We start from the raw sequence: 16,629 nt of genomic DNA on the forward strand, positions 1-16,629 counted from the left end.
ACTATGTACAGGTATTTATTTAGATTGTCTCCACTCTCTGGCTGTATAAACAATGCCTCTGTGAATTACTTAAATTTATTTCTTTGCATGTTTGTAGGTAAATTTCAAAAAACTACCTTGCTGAATGAAAATTGAAATTTGACAGATACTACCAAATTGTCCCCTAAAGAGTGTATGTGCTCAGTTGCTCAGTTGTGCCCGACTCTTTGTTGCCCCACTAACTATAGCCCACCAGACTTCTCTGTCCATGGAATTTTCCAAGCAGGAACACTGGAGTGGATTGTGACTTCCTACTCCAGGGGATTTTCCCAACCCAGGTATCCAGCCTGTGTCCCTTGGTCTGCTACATTGGCAGGCAGATTCTTTACCATTTATACCAACTGGGAGGCCCCAAAGAGTGTACCCCAATTTATAATTCTCAAAAGGCATGAGGGAATGTCTGTTCCCCACACTCTTGCCAACACTGCAGTACTGTCAAACACATTCATCAAATAGGATTGCAGGCCTGCCATGTCTGGTCATTTGTGCCACGCACAGAGCAAACAGGAATGACAGGAAACAATCCGTAACCTCAGAAAATGTAAGGGGTGGAGACAAAACACCAGAACTTACAGTGTAGTGTCGTGAGTGCTCTGCTAGAGAAAGATACCTAGGGAACACATAGCAAGGGGATATATTCTAGTCTGAGGAGCAAAAACACTGACCCAGGAGAATGCAGAGATCAGGAGAGACTTACAGGCTAAGTGTTGGAGGGGATCAGCCAGGTGAATAAAGCCAGGTAAAGACTCAGGGTGAAGCCATCCACCAGAAGGATCTGTCTGGATGCCCAGGTAATGTAGGGAAGCTGGGGCTGGCCGGCATGCAGCTTACTGCTCAGGATGGCACGTGTTCCCACATCAGCATTACCACATCAAAGCACAGCACACATGGACCGCGGCTGAGATGACAAAGTGCTTGATTAGCAGCCTGGAATGTCTAGATGAGGTGTCTGGACTACTCAGGACTCTTGTGTGCTCGTGTGCCCCCAGAAGGACCCTAATAATTCAGCGGGGCTGACACTTACAAAAGATTTGGCAGCCTGTCGGGCACATGGCAGGGTGGGATGAAGATGGAGGAGGCTTGCAGTGACCTCATCTTTCCATCCACCCTAGAGACGAGGTCTCCCCAGGGAGTGATCAAATGGGGGAAGAAGCCTTTGTGGAGTGGACAGTGATGATCTGTGGCCATTTGTGTCAGCGAATGGACAGCATATTGCCAATGGGAAATGTGCCCAGGATCCATATGGCGGATGGCCTGTTAATGAGCTCTGGGTACCCAGTGCCCGTTTCAATTTTGCCAAGTAAGCAGAAGCAGAAGGAGGCCCTGGGCCTTACCTGCTGCTGTTCTGGCCCTCGTGGTGTTTCCCTTATCAGCTCCTCCCCTTCCTGTTTCCCAACACATCACCCCTTCTCCCAACTCATCACCTCTTGGGCCAAATGAGCACAGCTGATAAGGTCAGTTTCACCAAGATCAGCAGGGCCTGCTCTCTGCCTCCACAGTCTGGGGTCTCAGGATGTGGAACCTGATGGAGGTGTCCTAGAGGGACAGGCTTTATCTTGAGAGATAAGGAGAGATCTCTACAACCCAGTGGCACTGTGACTGACTTGTTTCCTTCCAGTGGCCCAAGGCATGCCACAGTTCACTAGTGCCAGGTAAGTGAACTGATAACATTTTGTGATAGAAATTTCAGCTAAATCAGCCCTCACAAAATGAGCAAATGACCAAAAAGATTACTACAGAAGAGCTATGATTTAAACATGATACTGGTATTGCAAGTCTGGCAAAAAAAATGTGAAAAAGGTGGAGGTGACATCAGTCCTGCTAATGAAGAGTTCTGCCATCCATGTCATGAGATAAAAACGATGCCAGTGTGGATGTCCATCAAAACAGGATGAAATTATCCATTAAGTCCTCTTGAACCACAGATTCACATCTGCTATCACTAACAGTGAGCCCTGCATTACCTATACCTGGTACCTTAACATATAGCTAATAATAGTACAGAGCCACCAGCATTAGCAAGATGTTTAAAACTAGAGTTTGAGGGTACTTCCCTAGGAGTCTGTGCTTCCATTGCAGGGGCACAGGTTCAATACCCAGTCAGGGAACTGAGATCCTGCAAGGATGGCAATGTCAAAAAAATTAATAAAGTAAAAAATAAAAATAGAAGTTTTTTTAAATCTTTAACTCATCTTTTAAAAACTTCTGTTTGTGCATGTTTTAAAATATATGTAATGCAATATTAATATAAAGATACAGCATATAAAATATACATGGATATATATTTTATATATATTTATATTAATTTTTATATTACTAATAATCTATTTACAGGTTTTTGGCTACTTGCTTAAAATTGCTTAAAATTACTGAAGTCTGTAATGATCCAAAAATGTTGGCAGCCTCAGTTTTGAAAAATCAGGCCTTCTTGTATTTTAATCAGGTCATTAGACCTTAAAAGGACTCAAATGTTGGAGTTATCAAGAATGTACAAATTCTGTTACATCAGAAAGACAGAGCTGAGTGGATAAAAAAAGGGTCAGGCCTAGAATCAGAAGGGGTCAAAAATCAGCAGGCAAGACATGTCAAAGTGGGCTGATTTTATATTCCTGCCATCTCCTATTCCGCTCCAAGCTCTTGCTCCTCCGTCCCACAGGAAGCTGTGTGCTCCAACCCTCCAAGTGCAGGCCAAGCCTGCATGACAGCCTCTGGAAGGCCGAGTGTCCAGCCCTGAGACTCTGACTGCCTCTCCCTCGTCCTCTTGCAGACTGCAAGGGGCTGCCTTTGCTGCGCCTGGAGAAAAGAGAGGCTTTGAAAACAGACCAAACAGCATGCACTAAACCAGGGCACTCTACCATCCCAGAAGCAGGGGCCCAGCTTTTGTCATGCCTATATTTGGTTCACATTCCCTTTGTTTAGGGGTTTTTCCAAATACTTCACTCCTCTTGAATGCGTATTCCCAAGACCCCAGCTAGCTCCTTAGTGAGAACTCTTTTGGTGCATCATGAAAAAGTGGATTTACAGGAAATTGGGTCCCCTTCTGGCTTCACTTACAGCATCTGTGACAATCAGAGCTGGGATGGAAGACCCAAGTCACTTTGTCATCTCTGCAGCACCCTGGTGACAGGCCTTTCCTCAGAGCCTATCCTTCAAGCTGTGTGTGCTTCCCTTTGGGCCGGGACAGAGTTGGGTGCTGTGTGATGTCACATCCAGGTTGAAATGTGGGACTCTAAGCCTGTCCCATCAAATCATGTCCCTCCCTTCTTCCCCTGCAATCCTAAAGGGGTTTCTCCTCTCGAGATAGCAGAAGAAATCCTGAAGAATGGGAAAAGCAATAAATGTTCTCTCTACTATAGAAGTGTATTTCTTCCTTTTATGCAGCCATCGTCTTTGAGGAGAGTAATGTATGGAGTACATTCTTAGTTTTGTGTTGCTTTACTCAAAAGCATGATCACAGAAATTGTGATCCCTGCCCTTTCAGAATTAGCCAGGGAGCGAGAGAAGAAAACCAATAATGCCGCTTCTGTTCTTAGGCCCGGCTGCATGGCACCAGTCAGCCGTGGTTGGTACGTGAATCCTTGGATTTGAGTCTGATGTTTAGGCCTTAACTGCCTTCCTGCTGGCCGTAGGGCATGGATAAAGACCCTCGATTCTCAGCAGTAAAGTTTCTCATCTGTGAAAACATATCCACATCGTGTCCCTATTTTCTGGCTAAGGTGGTTGTCTTTTATCCCTGCAGGTTATTCTCCATCCCACCCCGAACAGCCCCAAACAGTCAGAGTGGCACAAAATGACAGTCTCCAAAAACTGCCCCGATCAAGACCTCAAAATCAAACTCGCTGTCCGAATGGACAAACCTCAGAATATGAAGCATTCTGGGTAAGTGCTCCTTCTCTGAGGGGTAATTTCTTCATTCATTTCTTTATTAAAAAAAAAAAAAAGTTGATCTTTAGAGAATGACATGGAAGAAAATATAAAGAAATATATGAGAGATTATTAAAATTCATGACTATGATATTTACTATAGACTTCCTTAATCCTTGTGATTATTGTATTTGCATTTTTCCTAAACTGTCAGGATAGTTGTTTCTTTCTCCTTTTTAAAAAAAATTTCCAGTACAATTCAAAACCTTCCCAGGCCCAGGCTTAGGTGATTCTGGTTTATGAGGTTTTACTGGCTTCACATACCTTTTTAAAGGCATCTAGATCTTTTTGACTCTCCGACACATGGCGCTTACACCTTCATTAACAGCCACATCCAGGATGTGTGAGCAGTTGCCTTAGGCAACCTTCAAACAATCAATTCACATTGAATCAGTTTTAGTGTTTAGCGTAGCATTTAAATTAACCACAAAGTGGAAAATTTGTCCTAAGTTTCTTAAGATTTGAGAAGAATGACCAATAAAGTAATTTCAAGTAGGATTAAAAAAAAAGATAAAATGTAGTTTTATTTTATAGATCAAACCAGTGGTTTGTACAGGAAATGTTTATTGACACGTGGGTTTATATGGAGCGCTGTCACCCAAAGCTAAATTGCTTGGACCCCACAAGCTCAGAAAATGTGATCACTTAGAAGGGAGTTGGACCATTTAACTCTGATAAGGAGAATGCTTAACCAATGAAAAGGAGTGGGTTGTTTTCCAAGGATTCTGCACATACCACAGCCAACCAGCTATCATTCTGCTTCAAGTGGTAAAACGACATGAAAATTGAAGCTTGGTTATGTGCTAAATATTTGGCGAATTCATAAACCATATAGCAGGGACTGGCCACTGATTAGGACAGATTTAAACAGAAGCCCATGAGAGGTTCAGAGGCACGTGGTCAGGATAGGCAGTTCACATCCCAGCAACTGAGCAGATCACGGCAGCCTGTGATCCGAGTAAAGAGCGGCATTCTGGTCTTGGTGCTCCCAGATTCTAGGGAACAGAGAAGGCTCAGGATTTGAGGGAAAGATAGATACTTACCAGCCAGGGCATTGGAGGGGGTCAGATCTGAGGAACTCCAGAGGAAGCAAAGGGCCCTCACAAACTAAGGACCAGGTACTGAACCTGGGCTCTGGCTTAGATTTGACCAATTTCCATGGCATCGTCTGGTGGCCAGACTATTCCTAGAGGGTGAGGTGGGATTTTGGCAAAGCTCTTCTGCCCATGGCCGTGTAAAGGCTGTAGGGGAGTGGGCCAGGGCTCTGCTATATGCTCTGCCCTTTTTCAGCCGTCCATCATGAAGGGCATCCAGCTTCGCTTCAGTTACATTAGCAACTCATAAAAATGTTTGTGACATGTTTCTGAGGTCAGCTTTTCCTCCTTATCATATTCCTGGCACTTATTCCCAAAATGGTAAATGGGATTTCTCCCTAAAATCTCTTCTTGTTCAATATAAACATCCTACTTTTAAGACAAAGGATTTGAGAATTCTGTTGGGTTCCTATGGCACCCAGAAACAGATTATGGGTCTGAAGCAGACATTGTGTCATAAATACTTGGTAAATATTTGCTAAAGGAACAAGAACGTGAGTGAGCAATATGGAGGGGATAAGGGCAAAGTGCAGAGGATAAAGCAGTCAAAAAAGAGAATATGAATGAATATATTTGTCCTTAAACATGCTTCAAAAAAAACTTCCTTAAAAAGATCAGTAGCTCACCCTACTTTCTAGGCCCCTCTGAAGCTCTGAACCAGGAATTTTAGAAACACTCTGTTCTTTAATCCCCACTGCAGGCACTTGACACACATGCCCCTTTCCTCTTCAGACAGATTCCTGTTTCTCACACACTCTTCATTTCTCTAACCAATCTGGGTTAAGTAATTTCTTTCTCTTGATTCATTTGTAGAATTATTATTAACATGTTTTAGGCCATCTTGAGTTTATGGATGACAGAAGTCTGTAACTCACTTCTGATGGGCTCCACAGCTATTTCAGTTTACTAAGCTGCCATTTAAAAACTACCCCTGCCAGGAAGTATGCCAGGAGGGCATAGAGATGCTCTGAAAAGTGAATGGTGGTTGCCTTAAAACCTGGTCTGACCCACTGTGCCCTAAAATCAGAATGACCTTAGCTGCTCAAGGGATGATGCAAGGAAAATAAAAATGTTCTCAACTATATATTTTTTTTGCATTTGAACTTAAAATAGTTTATGAAACCTTATTATATGGGGAAGGAGGATAAAAATATCAGAATAGTGTCACAGCTTAGAGAATGAGGAGGCTTCCCTGGTGGCTCAGAGGTTAAAGTATCTGCCTGCAATGCAGGAGACCTGGGTTCGATCCCTGGGTCGGGAAGATCCCCTGGAGAAAGAAATGGCAATCCACTCCAGTATTCTTGCCTGGAGAATCCCATGGATGGAGGAGCCTGGTGGGCTACAGTCCATGGGGTCGCAAAGAGTCGGACACGACTGAGCGACTTTGCTTCACTTCACTTCACTTAGAGAATAAAAGAAAGGAATTTTTAAAAATTACAGCTGAGATTATATTGGGTTGGTGAAGAAGTCTGATTAGTGAATACATTATTCAGTGAAGTTCTTGGTGAAAATGAAAAATAGGTTTTTAATTTTTACTTAAAACTGAATAAACTTTTTGGCCAACCCAATGAATTATATCTACTTCAGTGTTTGTTAAAATTTTAAAGGAAACATTAGAATTATTATGATTAACTCTTTTTTTGTGTGGACTGTGTGGTTCCTGGAATGAGCCACTGGGCCATTTGAATAGCTTTCTTTATTGAGTGGGAAATTGTCAGCAAGAAAATCAACACTGGTCTTTGGCTTTAAGATATGAGTATTGGGGACATTTGAGAACGAGCAGCTCTTCAGTGACTTTCTAATTTTTCATCTTTTGTATCCATATGATGCTTTCAGGTTCTGGAATTGCATGCATTTGCATTATCTCATTTTATCCCTGAAACAGCCTCCCGAGGATTAGGTATCATTATCCCGCCATCTTAAATAGTCTTTCCCTTCACTCAGCTGCTCAGACCAAGATCCTTGGAGTCATCTCTGACATGTTTCTGTCCCCCACCCTTCATCTCACCCATCATCAAGTCCTCTTCCTTCCACCTTCAAGGTAAATCTAGAGTTTAGCCTCTCATCACCACCACTGCACCCCCTCACTTGTTGCACTTGCCTCGAAAGCTGTTCCCTGGCTGCTGCCCTTGCTTCCTGTCAGCTATCTCCCACTCTGAAGCCAGTGTAATGTTTTTAAAAAACACAAGTCAGATCCTACCACTTGAATGCTGGAAAATCTCCAGTGATTCCCCAAGCTCATTTAGAATAAAGGTCAGTGTTGTTTCCATGGCTCCAAGGCCCTGTCTGATGAAGACTCTGCTGCCTGTCGGACCTTGATCATGGTTCCAGCCTTACCGGCCCCCTTGCTCTTCACCAGGGACTTCATGTGTACCCCCATCTCAGGGCCCTCGTCCCCACTGTTTCCTCTGCTTTGGAAGTCCCTTCTCCCCCACCCAGATGGACATCTTGATTTCTGCACCTCTCTGCACCTTATGAGATGCCTTTCCTGACCCACCTATCCTCTCTCTACCTTTTTCTCTCTCTCACCTTTCTTTGTTTCACCAGAGCACTTACAGTCATCTCACATACCAGCTATTTCTTCACTTATTATTTTGTTGTCTGTCTTCCCCACTGGACTTTGAGTTCCTTATCAGCAGAGGCATTTGTCTTCTTTGTTCAAAGAAGCTAGTACAGTGCCTGACTGTACTAAAAGTTCAATAAATTTGTTGCCATATAAGTGAATATGGATGAATGAATGCCTACTTTACAAATAGGAAAACTGAGGTTTATAGTGGTGAGTACACTTGCCCAGGGCAGCGTAAACATCAGAGCCAGGTCTAGAATTGTGTTATTTCTTTCCATTTGAAATGAAAGAAATCAACTTGATGGAAGACCTGAAACATGAATAAAATACAAAGCTTCCCATGGCTCCGCTGGGAATTCATTCAGTGAACCACAGTCCACTCAAGCAGAGGTAATTTACAGCAGTTCTTCTGATTTTGGGGGGGCTGATATTTCTAATTTAATAAAAACTATAAAACTTAAATCCAAAAAGTTCAACAAACACACGTTTAGAAACATGGAAAAAAAACCTATAGAAAAACACAGTGTAAGTATAATGTTAATAACTAGTAATAAAGAGCAAATCATAAAGGCAGCCAGAGGACAACAAAATGTTGCACATAAGAACAGAATAGTAGAGGGGAGGAGAGGGCGAGATGCACGGAGAGAGTAAGGTGGAAACTGCTTTACCCTATGTAAAATAGATAGCCAATGGCAATTTGCCATATGTCTCAGGAAACCCAAACAGGGGCTCCTATCAGCTAGAGGGGTGGGTTGGGGAGGGAGGTGGGAGGGAGGGAGATGGGAGGAAGGAGGGGATATATGTATACCTTCTGCTGATTCATGTTGATATTTGACAGAAAACAACAAAATTCTGTAAAGCCGTTATCCTTCAAATAAAAAGTAAATAAATTTAAAAAAGAACAAAACAGTGCTTGTTAGAAACATTGCAAGTGAGGGCCTTCCCTGGTGGTCCAGTGGCTAAGACTCTATGCTCCCTATGCAAGGGGCACAGGTTTGATTCCTGGTCGGGAAACTCTAGATCCCGCATTTTTGCAACTAAGACCTATTGCAGCCAAAATAAATAAATAAATATATTTTTCAAATGCTTAAAAAAAGCAGCATTACAAGTGGGAAGACAGAGGAGCAATACCTTTAATGTTCTCAGATCTATACACCCAATGAAAACATCTTTCAAAATGACTGACAGGATTGTCAGCCATGTTTCTTAAAATCCTCTATCCTCTTCCATCTTTTTAGCTGTGCCATTGCTCTAGACTTCTTGTTCTTGAAAACTTGTTCTTGATCACATTCCTCTTCCTGTCCCATAAGTCTTCAAGGTACCACTCATTTTCGTAGTCTCTCAATCAGTACTACCTAGAATGACCTACTTGAATATATTTGGGATTCCACTTTATTTCCCATGGGCTTATTTTCTATAATTAGATCAATTAAATCAAGTTAGCTGATAATGTTGTTTAAATCATCTAAATTCTTACTGATTTTCTATAAATCATTGAAGTCTGACTATAATTGTGGCTTTATTTCTTTCTGCTTGAGAGTTCTGTCCATTTTTACAGCATATATTTTGAAGCTGTCCATCTTTGCATCATACATTTTGAAGCTCTGTTATTAGATGCATCAACATTTAAAATGACTATGTCTTCTTGATGAATTGACCCTTTTATCACTATAAATTGATCTTTATCCCCAGTAATATTTGGCCCTGAAATTTATTTGGCATGACAGTAATAAATATAAACACTCCAGATTTTTTAAAAACTAATGTTGGCATCATAAATCCTTTTGCATCCTTTTATTTTCTTGCCTACTCGTGTCTTTAGATTTAAAGTGTATTTCTTGCAGGGATCATATAGTTAAGTCTGCCTTTTAAAATCCAACCTGAAGATCTCTGCCATTGGGCATTAAGTATCCTGTTAATTGGGATATTTAGCCTATTTCTGTTTAATGTGGTTATTGATAAGGTTAAGTTTAAATTAAATTGGTATTTGTCATCTTGATGTTTGTTTTCTGTATATCCCAACTGATAGTTATTCCCTTTTTCCCTGCCTTCTTTTGAATTAGTTGAATACTTTGACTCCATTTTATCTTCTTCATTGTATTGCTTTATATAAATGCCAATTTGTATAAATCCCAAGTGACTAGAACATACTCCTCTCTGAACCTCATTTTGCTCAGCGTAAGATGGGGGTAATGATAATATTTGTCCTAGAGGATTAAATGAGTTGATAAACGTAAAGCATGTAGGACAGGATCTGAACATGGGAAGAGCCACGGCCACAGCTACAGAAGAGCTGGTGGCGGTGGCGGTTGTCATCGTCCATGTCATTTGCTTTTGTCTATACTTTGCACGTTTTCTCAGTGCATGCCTCTTCCTGCTGAGATGCTGCAGGAAGATGGAAGCACCTGGAGCCTTAGCACTTGGTAGTCTCTTTCATTCCTCAGTGAATGAAGGGAAGCTTCCTAGTAGTAGTAATGGCTTTTGTCCTCTTGTGATTGGTCTTCTTAGGGAAAAGTCTCATGAAAAATTTCTAGCAACAGCAACAAAAAGGGATCTCTGCCTTATTATATCGTGACGGTCCAAGCACCATGGTGACACAGGAGTAGCAGGACACAGAGGAGAGCTAGTATAGCCTCCTACATGCTGAGGACTGAGGCACACGCTGCACTTCAACCCAGGCGGCACCAGTTCTTCGTTTCTAGGCTCCTCCGTGACTTCTGGTTCCACAGTCCCCCCAGAATGAAACCTCCGCCTCCCTGGTTTCCAGGTCTGTCTTAGCCACCTTCACCCCTTTGTAAGGGGAAAGTGATTCTGGCAGATGTCGCGAGGGGGCCATGTACTCTTCTCCCTGCGCTGGAGGCTCATCCCTAGGCACCTGAGGAGACACCCGAAGATACACAATCAGCATTTCCCCACGAATAGCCATTGAACACCCTCCGTGTGCTCCCCTAGGACTAAACACAGACAATACTTAATAAACAGAGCTGCGGACATTCACAGACTCTGCTTGGAAGACTGCCCCGTGTTTTTCTTTTTACACAAATGACAACTATGCGAGCCTCACCCTGGGTGCTCCTCTGCTAGGTGGTCCCAGAGCAGAGGGATGCTGGCTCCAGGGACTCCTCCATGCATTTGTTCAAGATTTCCTGGACCCAAAATTGAACTGAACCCAAGTGGATCTTTCTCCTCCCTTTGTAGTCCTTTATAGTTCACACTGGACTCTCGTATAGCTAAAATGCCACCAGTGAATGGCAGGGATGTCAGTGTCTCACAGGCATGGATTTTAAGAAAATGTTACAAGCAAGGATATGTTAGAAGCATGATGCAGAGTTTTGCCTGGAGCCTCAAACCCAAATATGTGAACGTTGCTTTATTTCCCAGTAGATGTGTACCAGAAGCTGAACACAAATTGAAATAGAGAATCGAATGATGAATCCTTTACAGAGCTGGTAATTGCATATATTGGGTTGACCAAAGAGTTTGTTTGGGATTATCTGTGACAGCATATGAAAAACCCAAACAAACTTTCTGGCCAACTCAATAATTCTTTCTACTAGGACTACTATTTTTTACTACTACTAATAATAACAACAAACATCCATAATGCCTAACATTACTGAGCACTTACTATGTGCCAGTTACTAGGTAAGTCATCTTCATCACTCCTCACAACAATCAAATGAGGTAGATGCTGTGCCATCTCCATTTGACAGCCGAGTAAACTGAGGCATGGGGTAGCTAAGCCAAAAGATAGCTAATAGCAGGCTAATTCCCACCTCAGTACTTCCACCTTGAGTTTAAGATATAACTGTTCAGCTTAGCTTAGGCTCACAGCGCTATAATATTCATCTGTCTATTCCCAAATCCAGATTTCTACATATCTGGATGGCTTGAAGAGACAGCTGAAGGCCACTGCCCACACAGGTCTGTGGATTGAAGAGCTGGAGTGTGAGGTGGGAAGCAGGGGGAAAACCACCTGTACATCTACAGTGAAAGAATTCCATCTGCTCCAGGTGCATTCCATTCTGCTTAAGGAGCATGTTCCAACCTAAGAAAATACAGAGCTGGAGCTGGCTAGAGAGAAACAATACATTGTAGCCCTCCATTTTTCTCAGTTTTGACATCTTCTGTTATGTGCCAGATTAGCAATAAATTCTGAGGAAAATCTCAGATGGAAAACCCTTCTTTCAGGGAAACCAAATGATACTTTCTAAAGGAGGATTAATTTTTCTCTGATCCCACTCAGCTTTCCTATTCAGTAGCTTTTAACCACAAGTCTTCTCTGATTGGAATAGCCGTTCATGTTCTTAGTTCAATAAAAAAGTCAGTGTTTGTGATTTGCAAGAGGAAGAGTAGCATGCTGCAAGAGCAGTCTAGAGCCACTGTTCCAGGTGTAAATTCTGGTGATGTCATTCACCAGCTTGAAGCCCTAGAGAAGTTACTTGAGCTTTCTGAACTTCATTTCCCTTAGCTGTAACATAGGAGTAATAACATAGTGACATACTGAGTAGTAAGTTCTTACTTTGTGCCGGATATTGTTCTAAGCACTTTCTACTTCATTAGCTACTTTAATCCTTACAGCAGCGCTTTAAATAGGTACTATTATTCTTATCTCCATGGTACAGAGGACAAAACTGAGGCAGAGATGTTTAGTAACTTGCTGAAGGTCACTCAGGAACCTAGACAAGATAGCTCCAAGTTCAAGCTCTTAACTCCTCCAAGTGGGTATCATCAATTCATGTAAAGTACTGGGCACAACACAGAAGAATAGTAAGACTTCACTAAGCAGTAGCTAGTATTTCTGTTATGACGGAGAAAAACTAATGATTCCATATGAATTATATTCTGCAACTTCAAGTGAACTCGTTTTCCTACTTGCATTCTCCTCAGTTAAAACTACACTTTATGGGACTTCCCCGCCAGTCCAGTAGTTAAGACTTTGCCTTCCGATGCAGGGGGTTTGGTTTGATTCCTGGTCAGGAACTAAGATCCCACACGCCTTGTGGCCAAAAAAGCCAAAACATGAAACAGAAGCAGTATTGTAACAGATTCAATAAAGACTTTAAAAATGGTCCACGCCAAAAAAAAAAAAATCTTAAAAGAACTGTAACTCTTTAGATGTAGTAGCTGTGTTTGTGTTTTTTGAATCTCTTTATACAGATTTAGGTCAAGAAGAAAGAAAAAATGGGTAGTAGCTGCTAGAAAAGTATGAGACTGTTACAGTCTTACCAGTCATTACTAAAAATGCAGAAACCTTTGCCCATTGTCTTTATTTGATCTTTCATTTCATCTGTTTCCCTGTGTACATATGTGCAAGGACAGATCTTACCACATATGGAGCTGTTAATAGCTGTTAGTAATGATATGCTTATGTATGTTTTATAATTAGACTGACATTCATTGTGCATCTACTTCTTGCCAACTTTGTGCTTATGCTTCACAAGCATCATCTCATTTAATCCCCACAACAACCCTGCAAGAGAGAGCGGTTTCTAGCCATGCTTTTCCAGAGTACAAAGTGGTTAAGTGTTTTGTCCAACACCTTGGATTAAGCAGAAAAACTAGAACTGGAAGAATACACTCTTAAGCAGTACAAACCAATAATCCCCTCTCTCCTTAGACCTGGCTGAGGCTTCCTTTTAAGGTCCATTTCTTCCATGGATACATTAATATATTTCCAGAAGGTTAAGAGCACTGTCCAAGGCAGCTAGGTGATCCACATAACCAGAGCTGACTGTGTTGGCCTCAGAGCTGATAAATTTACCCGCCAACCAGCCTTTTCCACAGCCTCAGCCACCATCCTCTGGTCTGCACCCCTGTAACCATCTCCTCAATGATTTCCCTGCCTTCCCTCTTGCCCTTTTCAATCTACAGTGCATTAAGCACTCAGCAACTGCTAGAATCATCTTAATTAGAAAAAAAAAAATGTGTCACGCCCCCTGCTTGAAACCCTCTCATAGTTGCGCATTCTTATTTCGATTGAGTGTATTCCTGATCTAGTTGACCCATTACCACTGATGCTACACAACACCGTTTATGATACACAGATAAGCATATAAAGAGTTACATATTTTAATGTGTACTATGCAGTATAATATAAAATTAGTATATAAATATAAACATGATACGACAATTCCTTTTAAAATAAACTTATTCATGTTAAATAAGTTAAAGGAAAAAAAGGCAAGTAAATTATATGATAGATGGATCGATTTGGAATAAATCATGGAAGTGCAGTGTGAGTGGCTGAAATTGGGGGCCCCCCTCATGTCTACAGGGGAGACTCAGTGAAAGTGTTTCCCCAGGGAAATCCATGCTAGAATGTGCAGATGGTAGGATCCGTCCTGAGGCCAGAAGGAAGATGCAAATCATTCTGGTCTGTGGTTAACCATGGCCCTCAAATGTGGGCTGAGACTGAAAGAGGGGAGGTGTGAGCAGAGTGAGGAACTTTGCAGGAGGTAAAAATCAGCTACACTTGCGGCTGAGGAATATGCTTGAGGACCCAGATGACTCTGGTTTGTGGCTTGAAGGTCTGACTGCTTTGGCCACCAGCCACTCCCAGAAGCCCCTGAAATTTGTCAAACAGTGTATGTTTTCATTAGGTGCATTCTTCATTACATTCCAGAGCGGAAATTCTGTCTGATTGCAGGTGAAGTGGGAACTTGGAAGTAGGCCAGTTGGTTTTTGATTAGCAGGTAAAGCCAGTTTGGGAACTCGGGGATTTGAATGCATTTGAGTATGACCAGGTCTCTCTTCACCTGATCCAATAAAGCCTGAAAAGCACCAGCCTCACTTCCTTAATCAGTGCCAATTCAACATGTATCAGTCCACAAGGCCGGGCGTGGGGGATAATTCATGAATCAGTAACAGTCAGTTACACTGATAATAGAATCTTTGAAGTGTGCCTTTGTAATTCTTAACCTCCCTTAATTTTTTTTTTTTCTTTTTCCTGTATGAAGAATGATTTCCATCAACAGACGAGCGTTTGGGGGAGGAAGGAGAGGTGTAGGGAGGACTTGCTGCTTCAGCTTGAGTCTTCCTTTCTGTATCATACCTTCACCAGAATCACAGCAGAAGCAAACAAGAGGAGTTTTTCCCGAGTAAGACTTGAGGAGAGGTGAAAGAGTTAGAGTTGTAATATTTAGCACTATTCTTTTCTCTCTTGTGCAGCAGCAGGAATTTCCCTACCTGCAAGACTCTTAGCACATAAACAAATTAAGGGGCAGTATAACATTTTCCAAGGTGCTTAACCTGACAAGGAGTTTAAGTCGAGTCTGATGATGGGCCACAGTGCTTTCTATAAGTGGAAGTAAATCCTGCCTCCTGTTCCTTATCCTCAACCACACCCCCAAATCTGCTTTCTGTTTCTGAGCCCTGTGAATTTCCTTCTCCATGAGCACCCAGCAATTTAAACAGTGCACTTGCTCAAGCTTAATGCACCTCTGGTCTTTTTCTTTTCTTTAGGTATTTATGGGCCATCGGTAAGAATGTCTGGAAGAGATGGAAGAAAAGATTCTTTGTCTTAGTGCAGGTAACTCTTCAACTCTAATATCAAACTTAAGAGCCATTATTTTTAAACACTTGATAGGATTCATTAATGTTTTGAGGGTTCCCTGGTGGCTCAGACAGTAAAGATTCCACCTGTAATGTGGGAGAGCTGGGTTCAATCCCCGGGTTGGGAAAATGCCCTGGAGGAAGGCATTGCAACTCCACTCCAATATTCTTGCCTGGAGAACCCCCGTGGACAGAGAAGCCTGGTGCGGGCTATAGTTCATGGGGCTGCGAAGAGTCAGACATGACTGAGCAGCTAAGCACTTTAATGTTTTTCATATAATTTACCTTAAGGGCACAAAGCTCAAGTGTTTAACTCGATGAACTTCTATTTATTATATATCCATGCAGTCACCATTCAGAGAGATACAGAACATTTCCAGTGCCTAGATGCCTCTTTTTCCTACTTCTACATCACTTTAAAATTCTGAACATTAATACATGCTAATTATTTTTTAAATTCTAACAATATAGAAATATATATGAAAGGTGGTAACAGTAGACCCTCACCCCTGCCAGTGATGCAGGGCCCAGGGAGAGAGCAAGCATGTGCCTGTTTTACAAGAATCTGCTGTTTCTAAAAGCATTAAGATTGTCATTATGAGAAAAGCCAGAAGTTAGTTGGACTTTTTACATCTTTTTCTTTGTTTCATATGTTTGGTTGTGAATTACCTGTGGAAAAACATTCCAATCTCACTGATTTCTGAGGCTTCCAGATCCCCAATAATTAAGATTACCTTTCTAAACATATCTTTCCACATAGATGTTTTTTTTTAAAATAACCAAACTCTTCATGTTTTTTATTAACTTTTTTTTGTGTGTTTGAACACAAATTATTGTAGACACTGAGTTTTCCTTTTTGATGTCCTTTGGGTTTCTCCAGTTGGGACTGTTACTAACCGTGCAGCCAGGAACGTCTCTGTATATATAGATGCAGGTGTAGGTACAGACGTTGGTACTAATAATACACTAGAAATATATAAATGATATCACTGCTCTCTTCTGTGCTTCCTTAAGAAAAATATAATTCCAGAATAGTAATATGTATCCTTGAAAAATCTCGCTCTTCTTTTTTTTTTTGGTTTGTTTGCTTTTTGCATCAGGATTTTTCAGTTTATAAAGAAATTTGCCATTACCTCTTTTTAATTTGTAAGTTCCACCAGAGCATGTAAACTATAATTCATTTTGTCAGAATTAATTTATGCTGTACTTTGAAACATGTCATAAAGTGAGTCAACTTGTAATTTAAATTTAAGTGACTAAAGGTGTTTCTGGGTTACTGTGTAGGCTATGGGGCCTCCCTGGTAGCTCAGCTGGTAAAGAATCGCCTGTAGTGCAGGAGACCCTGGTTCAATTCCTGATTTGGAAAGATCCCCTGGAGAGGGAAATGGCTACCCACTCTAGTATTCTGGCCTGGAGAATTCCATGGACAGAGAATCCTGGCAGACTACAGTC

The 16,629-nt window shown here is 41.7% G+C and overlaps 1 protein-coding gene across 23 annotated transcripts in view; it reads left to right on the forward strand.

The window, feature by feature from the left end:
- Positions 1–16,629, forward strand: part of CADPS (calcium dependent secretion activator) — a 478,855-nt gene that overhangs the window by 296,311 nt on the left and 165,915 nt on the right. For all 23 annotated transcript variants that reach the window (XM_060402261.1, XM_060402259.1, XM_060402264.1 and 20 more), the window contains exons 8-9: positions 3,779–3,918; positions 15,088–15,154. In XM_060402261.1, coding sequence (XP_060258244.1) covers positions 3,779–3,918; positions 15,088–15,154 — 207 coding nt within the window. The remainder of the gene's footprint in view (positions 1–3,778; positions 3,919–15,087; positions 15,155–16,629) is intronic.

The sequence above is a fragment of the Ovis aries genome, chromosome 19 (assembly GCF_016772045.2).
Source record: "Ovis aries strain OAR_USU_Benz2616 breed Rambouillet chromosome 19, ARS-UI_Ramb_v3.0, whole genome shotgun sequence".
Taxonomy (NCBI): Eukaryota; Metazoa; Chordata; class Mammalia; order Artiodactyla; family Bovidae; genus Ovis; species Ovis aries.